The 18,435-nt window shown below is 40.8% G+C and overlaps 2 protein-coding genes across 3 annotated transcripts in view; one reads left to right on the top strand and one right to left on the bottom strand.

Moving 5' to 3' along the window:
• The window catches only part of LOC308177358 (uncharacterized protein), a 32,160-nt gene that overhangs the window by 5,089 nt on the left and 8,636 nt on the right, over window positions 1-18,435 (bottom strand). For both annotated transcript variants that reach the window (XM_080554500.1, XM_080554499.1), the window contains 2 exons: window positions 15,008-15,120; window positions 11,356-11,424 (listed from right to left, as the gene is read on the bottom strand). In XM_080554500.1, the coding sequence (XP_080410626.1) occupies window positions 11,356-11,424; window positions 15,008-15,120 (182 nt within the window). The remainder of the gene's footprint in view (window positions 1-11,355; window positions 11,425-15,007; window positions 15,121-18,435) is intronic.
• Window positions 1,107-9,072, top strand: SERTM2 (serine rich and transmembrane domain containing 2). Its single transcript, XM_080554501.1, has 2 exons — window positions 1,107-1,872; window positions 6,938-9,072. Exon 2 carries the CDS (start codon window positions 7,423-7,425, stop codon window positions 7,699-7,701), a length of 279 nt encoding a protein of 92 aa, XP_080410627.1. The 5' UTR covers window positions 1,107-1,872; window positions 6,938-7,422; the 3' UTR covers window positions 7,702-9,072.

Here is an 18,435-nt window from a genome sequence, read left to right as displayed (position 1 = left end):
CTGTATAAAGTCCTGGTTTTCAGAAGGTTCCACCCGGTGCAGAAGTGTGGAGGAATCAGGGTTTTTATAGAGACTATCTGTTATTTATCTAAATAGTGCAACGCTGCAATAATACACTGTGCTTGTCAGCTCCGGAGACTGAAGCCCATAGAAAGATGGGTTTATAAGACACCCCTCCATCCCAGGAGGATGAAAGAGTTGAGCAGCTCTGTGTTTCATTACCCTTTGACCCCCTTCCTCAGAGTGTGGTCATGGGGAAGCAGAGAGGGAGAGCTATTCTGAGAGAATGAAATTCCCTTTCCCAAAGCCGTGTGGGACCCGTTTACCAGAAGGGAACCTTGCTGCCAGTGCCTCAAGCACACGCTGTGAAAAACAACCTCCGGGCACTAGACATTACCACAAACCAGCATGGGCCTGTGGGTCAGGTTCACCCTGTGAGTGCCCCCAGCAACCCCACCTGCTGGGGCACAAGGGACATGGAGCGTGGCTGCTCAGGCTGCGTGAAACCCGGCTGTCTGCAGCTGCAGGCAGCTCGGTGCTTTGCAGCTGCAAACCATGGCTACCCTGTCTGCGTGCTGGTCACCTCCAGCTGGTGAAACCCAGCAGCCTGCTGCAACGCAGCCCAAACTGACATCTGTCCCCCGCACACTGAGCCACCACGCATAAAGCAAATAAAGCAAAGGAAATCTTGTTCCCCTGCCACCCTCCTGGAATGTACACACGACAAATTATAATTTTCATTGATAGAGATTAATTTGTGTAGGAACTGGGACAGAGACACAAAACATCCTTACTTGTGCAGGGGGCTAAGAAATGCAGGCCAAAAGGTTTGGTAAGGAGAGGGATCAGAATAGTTTGGGTTCTCACACCAACCTTGACTACTCCTGCCTCATTTCTATGGGGCCTTGTATGTAGATTGTGCTTCATGCATTCATAAGTTGCTGAAAACCATTTTTATCCACAACACAGCAAAGCGGGGGTTATGTTTACTCACACACTCCTCAAGGGAGTTTGAAACTGCAACTGCAACTCTGCAACTAAACCAGCTGCAGAGCCCTCCCCACACACTAAACACAAGGGCAAAAATACACCAAAGGCACCAACGCCAAAGAGCAATGCTTGGGGACTATCCTGATGGTTCAGGTAAGAAGTAACACCTGTCCACGGTTCCAGACAGGAGTCCAGCTGGGAACCCTCCCCAGCTAACCTCTTCCGAGAGGCACAAAACAAAAGCCTCTGCAACTTCCAGAAAATCAGAGAGAGAAACCAATACCCTTTCCTCCTGGCTCATGTCTTACTCTGCAATTAGCAGACAGCTCAGCCTTGTTTACCACTTGCAAGCATGAAAGGGTTAAGGAGAACCTTGCACAAACTTTGCTGCAAGCTGAGCTCGCAGCCTCCCTCCCTTCCCTCCTCGCCTGCTGCCGAGATGCAGCAGCGCCGGAGCTCTACCGATCCTCGCTGCTCTGACTGTTGCCTACCGCTGCTGAGGGAGGGGACTGGCTGCCGCACGCTGTTTCCATCCAAGCAGTGAAGCACGCAAAGAGAAGTCTCCTTGCCCCTTCTCCTACTGCCTGTGAAGGAAGGGCATCAGCACTGGTGCTGTTGGGTCAGTCAGTTGCCATCTCAAGACCTGGAGTAAGAGCCATCCCTGCCAGCAAACCATGTGAATTCAGGAGCAGAGAAGAAAGTGCATTTGGCATGCCTGTTGCTAAAAAGACAATATCCTGACTCCAGCAGTAAGACAACAAACCTTTCCTGCACAAATCCCACTACTTGGGAGGAGATGTTCCTAGATAAATCACCAGCAAGCTCATGGTCTGAAACAGCTGCTCTAGTGCCTAGTCCCAACACCCCTGCCTGCTCTGAAAGGTAACTATGCTTTATTCTGTTCTCTTCCTATGCACTCTCACAGCTGAGACCCTGACATACTACCTTGCACTTCAGCATGAGAACAAAAAACACCGCCCGCCACTGAAAGAAGAGACACCCCTCTCTTTCCTCTCCCTCAGATCCTCCCTGGAGAAAATGCAAGCCATGAACAGAATTGATACTTTAATGCTTTGTTTGCATTTCTTCAACGCTATTTTTAATTTAAAGGTCACCTAGACATAACACACCTGGTAGTGTCTGTGTTCAGAAAGAAACCTTTCTGCACTTGTCAGCATAGAGCAGTTTAAACTAACAGCCTTGGAGTAATCGTGCTATTCTGTCCCACTTTCTTCTTTGTAGTAGTTTTAGTATTGGGTGGAAATGCAAAAGAGAACTCGGAAAAGTTGCTTGTACTTTCAAAGATGCCTTGCTAGCAAGTGACACAAACTGAATACAGGAGTAAAAGGAAGGGAGTAGGCGAGACAAGACATTTACTGCAGTTGCAAAATCGATTTGTGCTGTCTGCACAATTCTGGGGAAAATCTTCCTTTCTCTCTGCTCCTCTGTGACCCACAAGGTGCAGAGGGGCCGTGCAGGCTTCCTAAGAACAGGCCAGATCTTGAGAGCTCCTGATGTTCCTCAAACCCTGGTAGCTGCAGAGGGAGGATGGTAATTCAATGACCTGAAGTTTTGGCTCACAAATTTGCTGTCTCAGTGAGACACACACTAGCAAAAACTTATATTTTTTTTTTGTTTGGGGCTTCTATTTTCATTACTGTCTTTTTATTAAATGAAATACGTTGTGTGTTCTTGTTGCGTTGTTGTTTTTTAATCCCTGCTTAAAAATGAGTACAAACTGCTAAATAAGTGTTGCTTGGAATCGGTCTGTATCTGCTGAGCATTACTGAGCACCAGTGGTGCTTGGCATTTCTTAGAAATGGATGTATTGTCCAGCCAGAGAAGAATGACTAAGCCTTGATCAACAACTTGGATCACAGGGAATTTGGGCTCTAGTTATGCTGCTCTGCTCTATAATAAACCTTTACTTATTACCTCTGGCCACGGACTAGGGGGCTTCTCGGGGTACCCAGGGAGGTTTTGCCTCCAGTATTCTGAGTCATACAAAGTTATAATGCCAACCTGCTTTATACACAGGTTTTTCAGAGTCTTTGTGTACCCACTTATGTTCACATGCCATTGGTCTCTATGGTCTTCAAGCTTATATTCCTTAATGGGGAGTGTGCGAATTTGAATCTACTAATATCCAAAAAGATACACTCGCTGAGATAATTGGTAGACTGAAAAGCAAAAATCTTTGGGGTTGCCTGGAGCTACTGAACTATTTCTGGAAATGATGTAGTTAATTTCACAGCTTTCAATAGCCTGAATAGTTAATTGCTCCTGACAATTCTACAGTTGAGACTACAAAAAATGAAAGCTGTGCCAACTCCCCATTGCTCATACTTTCTACTATTAATCTGTGCCCTTTATTAATAAGAGCCCAGTAGAGCTTTGTTAATTCAAGGTCTTGGTTTGTAGTTAATTATTGAACTTATGATTAATGTCCTTAGCATTCTGCAGTCTAATGTTATGAAGTAAAGCCATTAGGCTCTCTGCTCCTTAAGGAGTGAAACGAGCTCTGGCTTTTGCTCTCAGTGAGATGGCAGATGAGATGGGCAAGGACTTTGCTCTGTACTTTAACTCATGCATATGTCAGATTCCAGACTGGCTGCATTTCATTATCAATAGAGAAATCATACTGTAAGAACACAGCTTTAATATGGCCAGCAACCTTCATACCCTCTAATTTCCACATTCTGTATAACACAAGAATAGTCCTCGTGAGGGAACAATCTCCATTTAGATATGCAAAGTGGGAAAATCACAGAGTTAAGATGCATTGCTCTGTAATTGAGAGCCAAAGTGCTTGACCTTCACCTTCATGTCCCCCCACTTCTGCCTCAGCACTAAACCTGCTGCTGGAGTCAATGCCCCAGACTATGTAACAAGGTTGCAAGAGTTTTGCAGACATGGATCCCTTACTTTTCATTTTGCTCACTGCCGGAGATCTTGAGACCAGACAAAGAGACTACAAAACCTCTACAAGCCTGTATCTCTGAATGCTCAAGCACACTTACCACTTGCTCTGTCACTGGCACACTGCAGGGCAGTGTAATACAGCACCCACCCGTGTCACCAAGAGGCAGAGGGCTGTGGGGGCCCAAGCTGCACCTTCTGTTCACAAGCCCATTCTCTGGGTTCAGCACAGACATACCCTCTGGGACCTCTAGACACATGGAAGGGGAGGCATCCACACAGGCACAAAGGTCAGAGCCCTCATGCTTCCATTCACCCCCAAAGTACACTTCATGCTACCTCTCTCTTCATCCCAGCTGTGAATTCACTTGCACGACCAACTGCCTCCGCCTTCTATTTTTTACATTAGGAACGCGTTGCACATGTCTCCTCTGATCAGCTAAAGATATTAAAATGGCCACCAAGTTCTTAATAGCTGTATTACTAACTAATTACAACATTTTTGTGGACACCTTTCTTGTTTATAACTTAGCATTATCACAGAAAGGCTTACACGATAATGTTTCTGAGTCACAGGTGACTGGTTACTTCATGTTTGGGGTTGCAAATCTAAGAAAATAAACATCTTGAAAGACTAGGAATATTCAATTGTAAACTGAATACATCTAATATACCTGAAGTATTTTATTTTAAAGCACCCAAAGTCACCTGCAGTAAGGAATCACTGAAATCTGAGGATGTTCTTATTTGGCTCAGTCTGATAGAGCTGTGGCTAGGTTATTAATTTGTTTGCCCTTTATCCTGAAAACAGTTGTTTGGAGAAATCACCAGGAGATGTTTGAAGTGTGTACAGGAGGGAAACCCCAAACTAAACCCCAGTACATCCTGACTGAAGCTTTCAAACCTAAAAACCTTCCATGTTGTTCAGCATCAAGCTGAGCATTTTGAAACAAACCTTTCTGTGCATACTCGAGACTTGGATGGGCTGGCAATTTCTTACTAGTAACCTCCCCTCCACAAAAAAAAAAAATGTTTGTTTGTTTGTTTTTTTAACAGTACTGTACTTGTTTGTAAGGATTTCTCTGTGTATACTGTAAACCTTATTTTCTGGAGAAGTTTATGATCTGTACATAAAAACATACTTTGGCTTGGTTTGCAGCACTTGCTGCAAACATGCAATGCAAATGGGTTACTTCAGTTTTTCTAGCAAAAACAGGTGTTGCTGAATATAGGCACCCTGACAACCTGACTGTTATTTGCCCAAGAGAGTTTAAGGGGAGATTTTCCAAACATAGCTAGGGGATACTGGAAGTGCAAATCACATTGATGGTGCCTGAATGCTTCTTGAAAATCAACCTCTCGTTTCCATTGCTCCCCTTTCTCATTCCAGTCCTGCATGATTGATGTCTGCTGGAGACAGCACCTGATCGATCCTGGTCAAATAGTTTAGACGTCATGGCCCAGGTTGATAGGCTGGAAGTATACAAGCATTGACTTTGGTAGAAGACATGCTAAAGATTCTTCAAGATTCCCAGCTCTTCTGTCTAAGTTAAGAGCAAGAAGAAAGCATATTACTTATGTATTATTGTTGCTTGTGGGTCTGTGAAGGTTTAGAATATTTGTGACAGTCAAAGAGAAATGATGCTACTGCAAGCAATATGCCCTTTTAGTCGAGATGACTACTCACTCTGACTTGCACAAACACCCCAGAGCCCTGCCTAAACCACAGATTCTTCTTTTCCATTCCCCACTTTTTAAGGTTCCAAAAGTGTTGGGTCAGGCCCCAGAAAAATACTAAGCACCCCTCTTCTGCTGTGCTTGCTCACACCCTCCTACAGAAAGTACAGCACAAAATCCACTACCCATGCAGAAGTCAAATCCCCAGGCAATGTTTTCCATCAGCAATTTGGCCCAGCCTAGCCTATTACCAAGCGGTATTCCCTAAATTGGCCCGATATTCCCTAAATAGGATTGTTGTCCTCTCAAATGTTTTGATACTGAAGAAGGTAAGTTGGGAGGTAAAAACAGAGTAGACAATTCCCAGCATCCCTCCTCCAAAACTCAACACAACAGATGTTTCCCTATCACGTGAACCAAAGTCAGTCTGTCTTGCTTGTAATGAAAGCCTGAAAATCAGCTCCCTGATGACTCAGGCCTCCAGATTTCAACCACCTGAAGAACAGCAAGACATTGGTGCATGGGAAGAACTGAACCAAGCTTTGTCAATAAAACATCTATATTTTAGAAACTGAGGGCCCATCAAAGTAAAAATGGTTTGCAGCAATATGTCTTTTGGGTGAAATAAAAGCATCTGAGCTTTTGTCATTTTGACCTAATGTTTCATTTTAATCTGACTGCCACAATATGTTACCACATTAATATTATTCTATTTATATCTCATGTAGGTGTGTACATAGTGAGCATTACAAATGACTGCATCACTTTGTTTTAGTGCTATCATTTTTGCTTCATTTAAGAATGGAATTCTGGTCTTATCAAAGCAGAACATGATGCTTTTTGTTTACAGTGAAATTTCAGCATTTAGGTTTTCTCTTTCCAGCTGGAAGAAAACACAGTGCTGACAAAATAAGATTTCTGTTATGTTCTGCTGCCAGGGGGTGACTGAAGTGTTGTATCCTGGGGCAGAGATGCCTCAGTGAGCCATGGGGGGCTCTGGCTGCCTGCTGAGTGCACCCTGGAACAGAAACAGGGGGTCCTGTTAAGTAGTAAGAAACACATGGTGGAAGACCCTGGATGGATTCATGTCTTCTCTTCTTCTGTGACATCTAATTCCATAGACTGTGGGGCCTCCTTTTTACCCATAAGTAAGAAGTAAGTGTTACCAGAGGAGACTTTAACATTTAAATTTGCATGGTCTTTCTCTAAAATTAAAGGCTGAGTGCTTCTGGGCAGCTCACAGGAGCATAACATGGGATTAAACTCATTTCTTACCCAAAGATACCACATATAGGCTAGGCTATTTTGGTACATAGTTTCATTTCTCTCTCTCTCTCCTTTTTCCTTCTAGAAAGACAACTTGTTGACTATTCCTAATGAGAAGCTCAAAACTATGTATTTTAAGCAAGTGTCAGCAACCTAAAGTGGATTAGGAGAGAAAAGATTGCAACCTTCCTTGGCTCATACAGGGATAAAGCACCTGCTGTGGGAGAAGCTGCAGAAAGCTCACTCTGGAGATGACCTACTGAAAGAAGGACCTGAGCATTTTCAGGACAAAAGAGAAGCTTGGTGGCAGTGTAAAACACAAGTTTTGTGCTTGTTATCATTGTACGAGCAACTTGAAAAATGATTTAAAAAGCCCTGTCTCATGCAGTCTGCTTAACTCTGTGAAACAGAGTCGTGAGACCAAGACAATGGCGCATTCCTTGCTGAATTCTAAGAAGACATCCTGCCATCTGTTCTAAGTCTCCTCTCTTGACCTGCTTTTAGTCTGGTGAGGTAAGACATGAAATTTGACAATAAATAGGGAAAATGGACCAAAGCTGACAGAGAGCGATGACTGAGATTTATTTCAAATTCCGTGCAAACCTGACTGGCCGTGTCCACTTTCCAACTCTGGCTACAGAAGTAGACACAACAGCAGATAAATATTCCAGCCTGTACATTTACGTGGGATTGTTCTTAACACTTCTGGCTATCCTTCTCATTTTGCTTTTCACCATGCTTTTGCGCCTAAAGCATGTTGTTTCTCCAATCACCACATCTCCAGAGAGCACTGAGAATGCTCAGCAGTTCACAGATGTGGAAATGCGCAGCAGGATTCCTACAACTTAGAGACCCCAATGCAAAGAAGGCTCTGTGTTTGTGAAACATATTTTGTTCAGCAAAATTGTGGTGGAAAGAATCTCCGTGTGCCTGTTGAGCCCTACAACTTATTGCACAACCATCAACAGCAGCACAGAGCAGCTGGTGAATGTCATGCAACTCAGACACTGACTGGCTGGGACACACTGGCTGTTGACACTACAGGCAACATGTGTGCAACACCCTCAATAAAATTTACATTATGGAAACCTACTGCTGTCAACAGACTCATATCCTTCTAAAAGTCCTTGGAGAAAATGGTAAAAGTCACAAGAATGACAGCAACAAATAAAAATACAAATAGAAAACAGAGAGATTCATACCAGAATGTGTGCTAGACCCTGTATTTGCTGACCTATCTCTCTGCCCTTAAATTCCTTGGCTGTGAAAAGAGATGACTCAACAAAGTTAAGTGATGTAACTGCAAAAAGCCTATTCAAATGAAGAGCACATAAAGAAATGATCAGTGGTTCAGAAATTCTCAGACATTTCTCCCATTCAGGAAGGAAAATCTTAAACTGCTTAACTGCTTTTTTTTTTTTCCACTTGAATGGCAGATTTGCACAATGGAGTTTCAGAAGTATACGAATGGTTCATCACCTGCTGGAGCTATTGGTTTCTGACATTAAACACCATACATTGAGCAGTTGCATTCCAGATATCAGAAAGAGATGTCGCTTTTGAAAGAAGGAAGAAAATAAAAGTAAACTTTACCAAAGGTATAAAATAAAAAGAAAGCATCAGCAGGAAATGAGCAGCAGGAGAGAAAAAATATTAAAAGGCACTCTACCTCTCTTTTCTTGCTCTCCTTTATATTCACTGAGCTGACTACAGACACATTCATATCTTTCAGCCTTCCCAGTATCACTCAGTAATTAAAATGCAGTGTAAAGTTTGTGAATCAAACGGGCATTGTTCTCCTAACAGACACAAATTCAGAATAACATTTCCTCTCATATTCATGTTGGGTTTTCTCTCTCAAAACACATATCAGTTCTTCTGTGAGAGGAAGAGGAAAAAAAATGATTACTTAAATTTATGAAACAACAGTCTGACCCAATGCTCTCATCCATCTCATCCATGAAAGATGTACAGAGATAGACTTTATTTCTGTGGATAGGAAAGATGGAATCAAATATGGCATATCTCTTCTGGAAGAGCCGCTACCTCTTACAGAAAAACTTCAAATTAGATTGTTTCTGCTATACCTCTGGTACTTTCCACATTTCTATATACTGTTTTGCCAATTCCCTTCTCTCCAAAAGCCTGGGAAATGTACACTCCCCACAAAAAAAAAAAAAAAAAAAAAAAAAAAACAGTGCTAAAATTAGAGATGACACTGACTCCATGGACTTGTGATAGTAACAAAAACTGGTTTTTCAGATGCTTTGTGTACACCTGGATCTTTGCTTACCTTTAAAAGTCTGTGTCTGGGTAAGCTGTTTGGACTAGAAACATGGCTTCTTTAGCTGGTTCTGTGGGGAGAACAGAACGGCAAGTAACGTCCGTACTGCATATGGTTGGTCCATGGGGAGGAGGACTAGTTTTTTTCACAATGATGTGTTTAGTATGAAGAAATTTTAAAACTGCGTCCTCATATTGAATAGCACCATTAACCCCCACATAAGGTTTAATCTGTAAAATAGCATGTTGACTGTGCAAGGGAAATACAGAACGCTTGTGGCTTCACAACCGTGCTGGTGGCTTCACGCTACTCTCAGCACTGTACAAGAGCCCAAATTCTGTGTGATGATGATTTGAATATTAATCCAGCTAAGACAGATGGCTACTAAGTTAGTCAATGACATTTAAGTGTAATAAAAACATATGCAGATCATATGGCCTGGTACGTATCATGCATTCAGCCATCAGGGTGCAGACTAGCTCAGGCTCAACATCTGGCTTGCCTTGTACAACCTCTCAATTTTCTTGATGCACAATTAGAAAGCTATAGCTTACTTGAATCATAAATGAACTATCATATCAAATCAGCATCTAAAACACATTAACCTTTCAGCACAACTATCTGTAGAAAAGCTTTATTTCCAAGAAGCTGCAGGACAGATTCAAATATTAACAAAAAATATCAGGCCCACTAATGGAAAATGATACTATCAGAAACTGAGCTGGGATCCACATTCTGATTGCTCTGGTTTCAGCTGAAAAGGCCCTAAAAGTAGGTGTCAGGACTGGGTTTTTGCCTTCTGTTAATTCAGAAGACACCTGTAACTGTTTAAAACTCATTCAATAAATGTATTGTAAATAAAATAGCAATCATTTTTATCTATCATTACACTGTACCACATCATATATTAGGCAAACTGTATTTCTATACAATACTACTAAAGAAGGCAGTCCTATCTTCTAAGACAAAAATTGCAAGTTTTCCTTCATAAAGCTCCATTTCAAACAAAGTAACAGTCCAACTTGATACACCTACAGTCCCAGAGTGCATCGTCTGCACAATGCTAGCAAATTTTAAAGCCTACATTTCCCATTTAAAAACAGAAGTGTGCCTTTCCCCCCTTTTCATTCTCATTCATAAAGTTGAAGACATGATGCCTCTGAGAAAAGACTTGGGGTGTTTTGCTCTGTGTTTGCTGAGTGGGCTTTAGGGGGCTTTGGCTTTCTTTGGCTACAAAGAATGGTAACTGTAACTTCTGCATGGATTTTTCTGGGTCTGTAGATGTGACATCTATACCATTTCCCTCCACCGATTTGTTTCCTTCCCACTTACCCATCTGCTAGAGACAGTAATTTTTTTTTTTTTTTTTACAAAAATAAGGAGTTGTACTACAATCAATGGTGAGTCATTGACCGCTCTGTACTACTTCCAGAATGCACTCAATGTGTGGATCTGAGTGACAAGCTTATGTGCAGAAATTGGCTCAGGTGGTGCCATGGATTTCAAATTAATTGTTGGCCTCAGGGGGCATCTCTGTAAGAAGACCCCCATCAGTGTTTGTACGTATTACTTGAACAAAGACAGTTTGCTCCCATCTTTGCTACAATTTAGACATAGGAAACAAATATGACTATTTAGTAAATTCATCACCTCCTCCATCCTGCACCTGTGGGGGAAGACAGCCACTTGTTGTTCTGAAGGAGCAGCAAATATGCATTCCTGTTCCTTGGGGGTGGGACTGTGAGGTCAGAGTAAACCTACAAGCACCAGAAAACCACCACCGCTCCCAAATCTCCCAGGGCATTTCGTCCAGGAGGTATCAAGACTCCTCCCACACTTTTTGACTACGGTGTAACTCCCCAGACCATATATATTCCGCAGGATTTATGCTCAGGTAATCCCATCCACATGACTTCTATCTATGTTCATGACTATCCTGCATTAACAAATCCTTGAATATTGAGCAGACAGGGATGGTATTTAGAATATATTCATTTTCTGTCAGAATATATAAACATAAACATATATTATCATATCCTCACAGGGCTGCAGAGAAGGATATAATTTTACTAACAGCATAATTCAGCAGAGTTATGACCTTTGGGCCCCCCAAAGGACATTTTTTTGCTTTTACTTGAAATAAGATAAAAAAGTATTGAAACCCAAAATTGATGTGAAGTTACACATCCATTTAACTGTCAGCCATGTTGAAAACTTACTTGTATGTTTTGCCTACACCAGAAAAATTACTGAAGTTCATTCTGTGAGCATAGATATAAGAACAAAGCCTGGAAAAAAAAAAAAAAAAAAAAAAAACTACTGATAAATTGGTTCCTTGCATGCTTGATCTCTAAAATTCTCTATATGCAAATTTCCCCTCAGTCCCTTGATAACAGAGAATGGGGGACAGTTGATGTTATGTGTGAAAAACAATCCTATACTGATTTTGAATTTTGATAGCTTGGATTTATCATATAGCAGAAGTAAGTTGTCCAGACATATGCAATGCTAAGTTGTGAAAGCAGATCTTGATGTAACAGGGAGAGGTCTGTCCAATTCATATGTAATTAATAAATTACACTCTCTATTCTCCCACCTGAATTTCATTTCTATGTAAACTTGTCAACAGAGAAACAAATTATGAATAATTCAGAAGACCTTTCCCTCCCTTCCTTCTCCTCTAGATTTATTAACCCATTTTCAAAGTATAATTTGATCTAGCTAATAGCCACAGACTTCCAAAACTGACTCTCTCTACATTAATCCTGTCTTCAAGATTAAAGTCCTACTCACAGAGTCCCATTTAACAGCAATTGATTAAGATACAACATAGAGGCACCTGCAAGTCAAATGAGACCTCAGCAACATTCTTTGTTACTTAAAATCTGTTCTCTGCTAGCAAGAAATTTCTCTTATTTAATCTTGGCTGTTGTCCTGAAGCTCTTTCCTCTTCTAGTCCTGAAACACTTGCACCTCAATAGCTACTGGATAATGTTTACTCACGGTTTTATGAAGAACACACGTACCTACCAGCATTACAGAAGGATCACGTAGCTAGCACCTATCTGGGATATTCCTATGTACCCTAGGCACCTCTATGAGCTGACTTTAGATGGACAAGTTCTTCTTTAAAAGGCAGGGAACATTCAGAAGCAAATGGGACTTTGAACTGTGTAGACAAGTGAGTGTGGAGGTGGGGCTCTACTTACAGGAAAACGTAAAGCCACGAGCTGGATTTGAATGTATCACAGGCTTTTTGACATTTTGCACCACCTTCCCACTATTTGTCCCGTGTCCCTTACACATCATACACATATCAGAATCCTGTCTTTGTCTCAGAACTCATGGGTAGGTGTTTCCAGTACTATGGTAGCAGTGGAATGACTTTTCTAGACTATGTGAACCTGTAATACTAGTTTGAAAAACACAGACCTCGGTGCCAAATGCTGAAGCAAAATTTACAAGAAAGATCTCCACTTTACTCCTTTTGCCTTAATTCAAACTAATTCAACTAATTCAACCCTAATTCAACCTAATTCATGCTCACTGCAGTTAATGTGCAGCACTTTTTATAATGTTACTCCGTAATCTTTAGGTTACCAGGAACCTGTCCAAATAGCCGTGCCATGACTAGCAGGTAATGGCCCAGGAAGCTCGCATCTGAGCCAGTCTGCTCACTGACAAATCTTACAGCTTGTCACAACAGAATCAAACTGATGTGGGTTTGCTGTTGTTCACAATTTTTTTTCATGCTTCCACAGCTTGGAAAATCTCAGAACAACCATTTTGGTGCTGACTTTGTCAGCATATGGAGTCCAGGTGATAACAGTGTATCAGTTTGCACTTACTTCATGTTGGCAGCTAGTGGGAAAGAAATGTGACTTGCTGTTGCTGAAAGCATCCAGCAAAACAGAGAAAGGAAAGAGAAGCATTCCGAATGCCCTTCATTTTGCCTAAGGTTGTGCCATGTTACACCCCGAATTTCAAAGCTGTTTATTGTACAACATAACCAACACTGAAGGGACAGCTGACAAATAAATACAGCACAGCAATATTTGCCATATGCGCAACTGCAAGCTACTCTGGAAGGAGCCACTGTGATCAGAATACTGAGGCTTCTTTTCCTTTGTTTGACTTTTGTTTGTAACTATGCATCAATTCACTACCAGATACACCATTGCCCCACTGCTCTACTAACCTCCACACTCAAACTGCTCAGTAAGGATTAGCATCTCCATTAGCAGGAGGTACCACACAGCACTCATGACAAGCTCAGCTGGCATCAGGCTGAATAATAACTCGCAGCAAAGCAATTTGGGAAAGATATCCTGACAGAGTGTATACTTTGCCTGGTTTAGAATTGTTAAAATACCTCCAAATGAATACCACTTTAGTGGAAATTCAGTGTTTTCAGTGCCCATGCTGGACAATAGAAATAACAAAGAGATTAGGAAGAGCTGATTTGGCTTTGAGGTAGTGGGTTGGACCAGATGTCCTCTTGAAGGCCCTTCTCTAAAAAGCTGCCTTCCTTATCCATGAGCAAGTCACAGTTCAGGCATAATGCTTGTAGACAACACCGTTACAGTTGGTGTCACTCCTGTCAATTAAAGGCTTGAATAAGCCTCTCCATTTTATGAATACTGATTAGTTCAGCATCATTGCCTCTTTTTTTCTTCTGCTGAGGAAACTCAAGATCACGGAAATGGCTCACACCTCACGAGCAGCCAACAGAGTAAGATACACACTAAATACTTACAATTAAAACTTTAGCTCAGAGTGTCCATTTTATGCAGACACACAAGTATCCGTAACACAAACAGCAATCCTTGAAATAGACATGCAAAGCAAAGGAAGGTCTGTTATGGGTAGATGTGTTCACAGATGTGTGGCTTTAGCTTTCTCCCACTGTATGTTTTACTCATGATTCAGCTCTGAATTCAAGAACAGGCAGAAGAGCCACACAGTGGCACTCTCAGAAACAAAGACAACTGCGGAATCAATTACTCTCTTACTGGCACAGATGATCTTTCTGGTACACTGCCTGTGGTAGCTTAGATTTTAGCTAATCTTGACATATCAGTCACCACAAGTAACTGCACAAACCTTCATACGTCTCCTCTATGGGGATAAAACAGAATCATACCAGCTGGGAATGGATGGTGTGATTGCAGAGGGTAGTAATTTCTTATTTGTTAGAGCAATGTGACCTCTCTCACAGTAGGCAATAGACTCTGAGAAACCAGCAATAGCCAAACCAAACGAAAGAGTCTATGTTACACTGCCAGCCAAAGACTTTGGAATGCAGACTGACTATGAGATTATTTTTATAAGTACAACCTGCTTTGAAAAATTCTCTTTCAACAAGCAGTTCCTTGCATTTAGGCCAGGTACAGCAAATGCAACTCAGCTGTCCATGGTTTGTCTGTGATTGCTCCATGTGCTTTTCCTTCCATTTATCTTTGGATATCACTGTGTCAACCACTTAAGAAAGAACACAGGAAATTGTCAGCGAAAAGTTATCTAAATAAAGTTTTGTGCTCTTTGAATGTAATTTAAAGGTAAAATGAGAAGCCAACCAGCTTTCCCTGGACTGTTATTGCATGCTCTGACTTTGGGGTTATTGAGACGGGAAGACCTCTGAGTTGCTAAACTTTGCTTTCTGGAGATTTTGCCTTTGTGCATGTATAAATCATCTCAATTGTTTCCCTCAAGGAAAGACAAACATGGCAAACAAATGTCTCCAAGGCCAGGAAGCAGTGAGAGCTGTTGTCTGTCTCTCAGGTGATTAGTTCCAGCTATACAGGGTTTTCACTTCCCCAGGTATCATCTTTCAACAGTAATCATCTTTCTCTTTTTTTTTAGTAGACCAACCTGTAAATAAACACAACATGCAGTCCTCCTCCTCCTGGGAAGTCTGTTTGTTCTTTCTCATAAGTGAGTCTGGAAGATCTTTCATTCAGTGTTAGTAAGGACGTGAGACCCTTCTGTTGAACGAAAATAAGAGTTTGGACTCAATTTCACCAGACAGCTGGGGAAGGCATATTTTAGGCATTTTCAATGTTGAACACTGCGTCTTTATTAAATGTTGCAGATTTAAAAACTCAGAACAGAACATCAGGAAAATAAACTGATGCCTTGTGACATGCATACGTGTGGTTATCTCATCCCTGAGTGACTATAGCCTATTCTTTGTCATTCTCATCTCTAACCATCTTCTGTTGTGCTGAAGAAGCTTTGCAGCTCTTCTCTATGATGACTTTCTGCTGTTCAGCAGTCTTTAGAGTAACCTTCCTTTGAGCTTAATGCAGTTTAATGAACTATCTCAGGTTTAGAGAAATCCATCCAAATCTGTACTGAAACTTGGTCTGAAAAATAGGAGTGGGAGTGAGGAAATCAGAGGTTTTTCCCTTTTCTATCTCAGGCAACCCATTGCGTGATATAACATGTCTGGTGACAGAAGTTAAAACACAAAGCTGATTGGGCAGTCTCTGTACCCAAGCTAGTTTGGAGTGTCCCAACATTTCTTAGGATTACAGTAAAACTTGGTTTTGGCCATTTGCTTCCCAAGTCTCTAGTTCAACATTATTGCTTGAGTATATGTCACTAAATCTATCAACTTTCAGTTGACAGTAATTCTTTTAGGTATAGAGAAGTCATTATATTTCTTAAGAGCATAGATAAAGGAGGAGAGGAGTATATACAAACTACTTCATATTCCCACCTTGTTTCCCGGGGTAGTCCTTTATCTTTTTTCTGTTTTGTTTTGTTTTTTTCTTTTTTCCCTGTGGTAAGTGGCTGGCACAGACTCTCTCTGGCTCTCTCTATCTATTGAGAAATGTATTATAATTAGAGTTCCTTAAGATTTTTAGCATATCTAAAGGGAATTAGTTCTTTACAGAAGAAGGGCTTTCTCCATTGTGGGATTCATGCTATAATTAGACAAAATGATGGGCTAAGTCCCAGTGGAAAAACTACACTGTAATTGGTGTTCATTTTTGTTATATAAACCCAGGGAGATCGTGCTGGTTCCTCCTATTGCAGCCACTTCTGAAGCACGGTGTTTAATTTAAAACTGATATGTCATTATTACTTAGTACCCACAAGTATCCTCAAGACTTGATCTGTCCGAGAAGTCTGATGTTCTCATCATCTGAAGAAAAAATAGAATGCCCCAAAGAAAATTTAAAACAAGTTGCATTTGTATTGCTTAAGTTCAGAAGCAACAGATTTCAGCCAGACATGCTTTGCCCCCTGTTCCTTGTTCAGGCATCCTTGAGCTCAAGTAAGAAAAGAAACACTTCACCTGGCACAAATCATATCTGTATGTCAAAGTAAGATGCACAAAATAAGGTGTTCCAGCCTACACAGTACATAGGCAAAGAAAATAGTTGATTACAACTATAGAACAAAGGTACTAACCACCAAAGTCAGATGTTGCTGAGGCCAGACTTTGTAGAAAACAAATAACAATATTCAGATTGTTTTATTCCATCTAACAAATCATTAATGGGGACTAGTGTTATTAAAAATAACCAAATATGTATAACTAGATTTTTAGATGAAAAATACTAATCTCAGAAATATTTGTCATTACTTTGCTGTTTTCAGAAATTCAGGATGCTCACAATTTAGCCAAGCAGTTAAATTTGCCTCAATCATGAATTTATTTTTATGGAAGAACAAAATAGTATTCTGTGTATATGCAATTCCACTAGCTAATTAGTACCTTGGGGTAGGCTGTTCATAAACAGAAAACATTAAGGGACTTGCAATATATCCCAGAAGTACCTTGTGTAATACTAGTCTCAGACTCAACGAAGATTTCACTTGAATCCTCACCAAGTCACTGCCTCAAAAGTAAAAAATAAAATTCCAGGTTCTGAGAACCCAAACCGAGCAATTTTGCCCATCATGACAGAAATCTAAGGCCGTGGAGGCAAATGGGACACTGCTTCAGAAAATGTTTCCTTTTGATCATAGATATGAATCATTTCTTCAACATCAAAGCTCCTTACATTCAGAAAAATTAACTTATTTTACTAGTTATGCCAGAAGTGTAATTCTATCAACTGTGGGTGCTGTCAGGCAATTATATCCATTTGATAAGGGACAGAAAAGGAACTTTATTTGCTTCATGGCAAAGGCATTGGCTCAAGTTCAACACAGTCACACAGCAACCTGATGCAGTTCTATATAATGGTTGCCCAGCTGCCTGCAAGCACCCTCAGTCCAATTTCTGATGGCCAATTGCCTATATCTCCAAAGCTCAGAGCCATTACCAAAAGGATTAGAAATGGGCCGTGATGTGAAGCATGAAGAATTTTCTTAACCTCATAGTTATATCTTCCAAGCAAGGCAGAGAAAAGTTGACCGATATGTACTTCTGCCAAGCGTGTTGTACCTCACTTTTGGATTGATTAAAGACCTTAGCCTACTCTCAGCTGTCAACCCAATCTGTGATATACTTAAATATCAGACAAACCAAAACCAAGGCCTTTCATTTGGAGCGATTTTTTTAACGATGAATCACTGTTTTAATATGGCACAGTGACAAGAACAGCGCTTTGTAGTGTGCCACTAACAGGAAACATTGGTACACAAAGCCTTATGTAAATGAACAGTCACATTTTGTATTTGAACATCTCTTAGTTTTATCAGGAAAAGGGAAAAGGCAATTTTACATGTAAATGGAAGTACAGGTGGCCATGCGTAAGTATGCTAACGGGTGAAGCAAACAGGACTATCCTGAGTCCAGTAATGTTTTCTCCAGGGACAAGATAATGCAAAACAGCCTTGTTTTGACATTAGTGCATGCAGCAATAATGACTCTCCCAAATGTAACACTGAGCTCTGTTTTAGATCTAAGTCAGTTAAATTACACCTGGGATGAATCTGGTCCAGTATTTCTGAGTGAGTTCTAGCAAGATTATTTATTCTTAACAGATGAATGTTATCCTGGAATTATGATGCAAGAAATCCTGAAGGAAGCTTTCACCATATGTTGGTATCTAAGGAAGAATATATATTTGTAAATCACATAGGCACACAAACTCAAAGCAGTTTGCCAGTTGAAAACATTAATAGACATCCCTGTTATGCCTCTCTCTGCATACATGATGTCCTTAGGACATTAAAAAATAAAAACCAAAATTTTTTATCTTCATATCTTTGTGAAATTTACTGTAAAATATTAACCTTCTGATTTGCCTCTGCATAAAATATTTGTAGCATTTCTGGTGGTAAAAAGAAGGCCATAAACAGGAAATGCGTGCAAAGAAAGATGTTTCTGGTATTGATTC

Source organism: Anser brachyrhynchus (assembly GCF_964034855.1).
Source record: "Anser brachyrhynchus genome assembly, chromosome: 13".
NCBI lineage: Eukaryota > Metazoa > Chordata > Aves > Anseriformes > Anatidae > Anser > Anser brachyrhynchus.
This window is presented reverse-complemented; position numbering and strand designations above follow the sequence as displayed.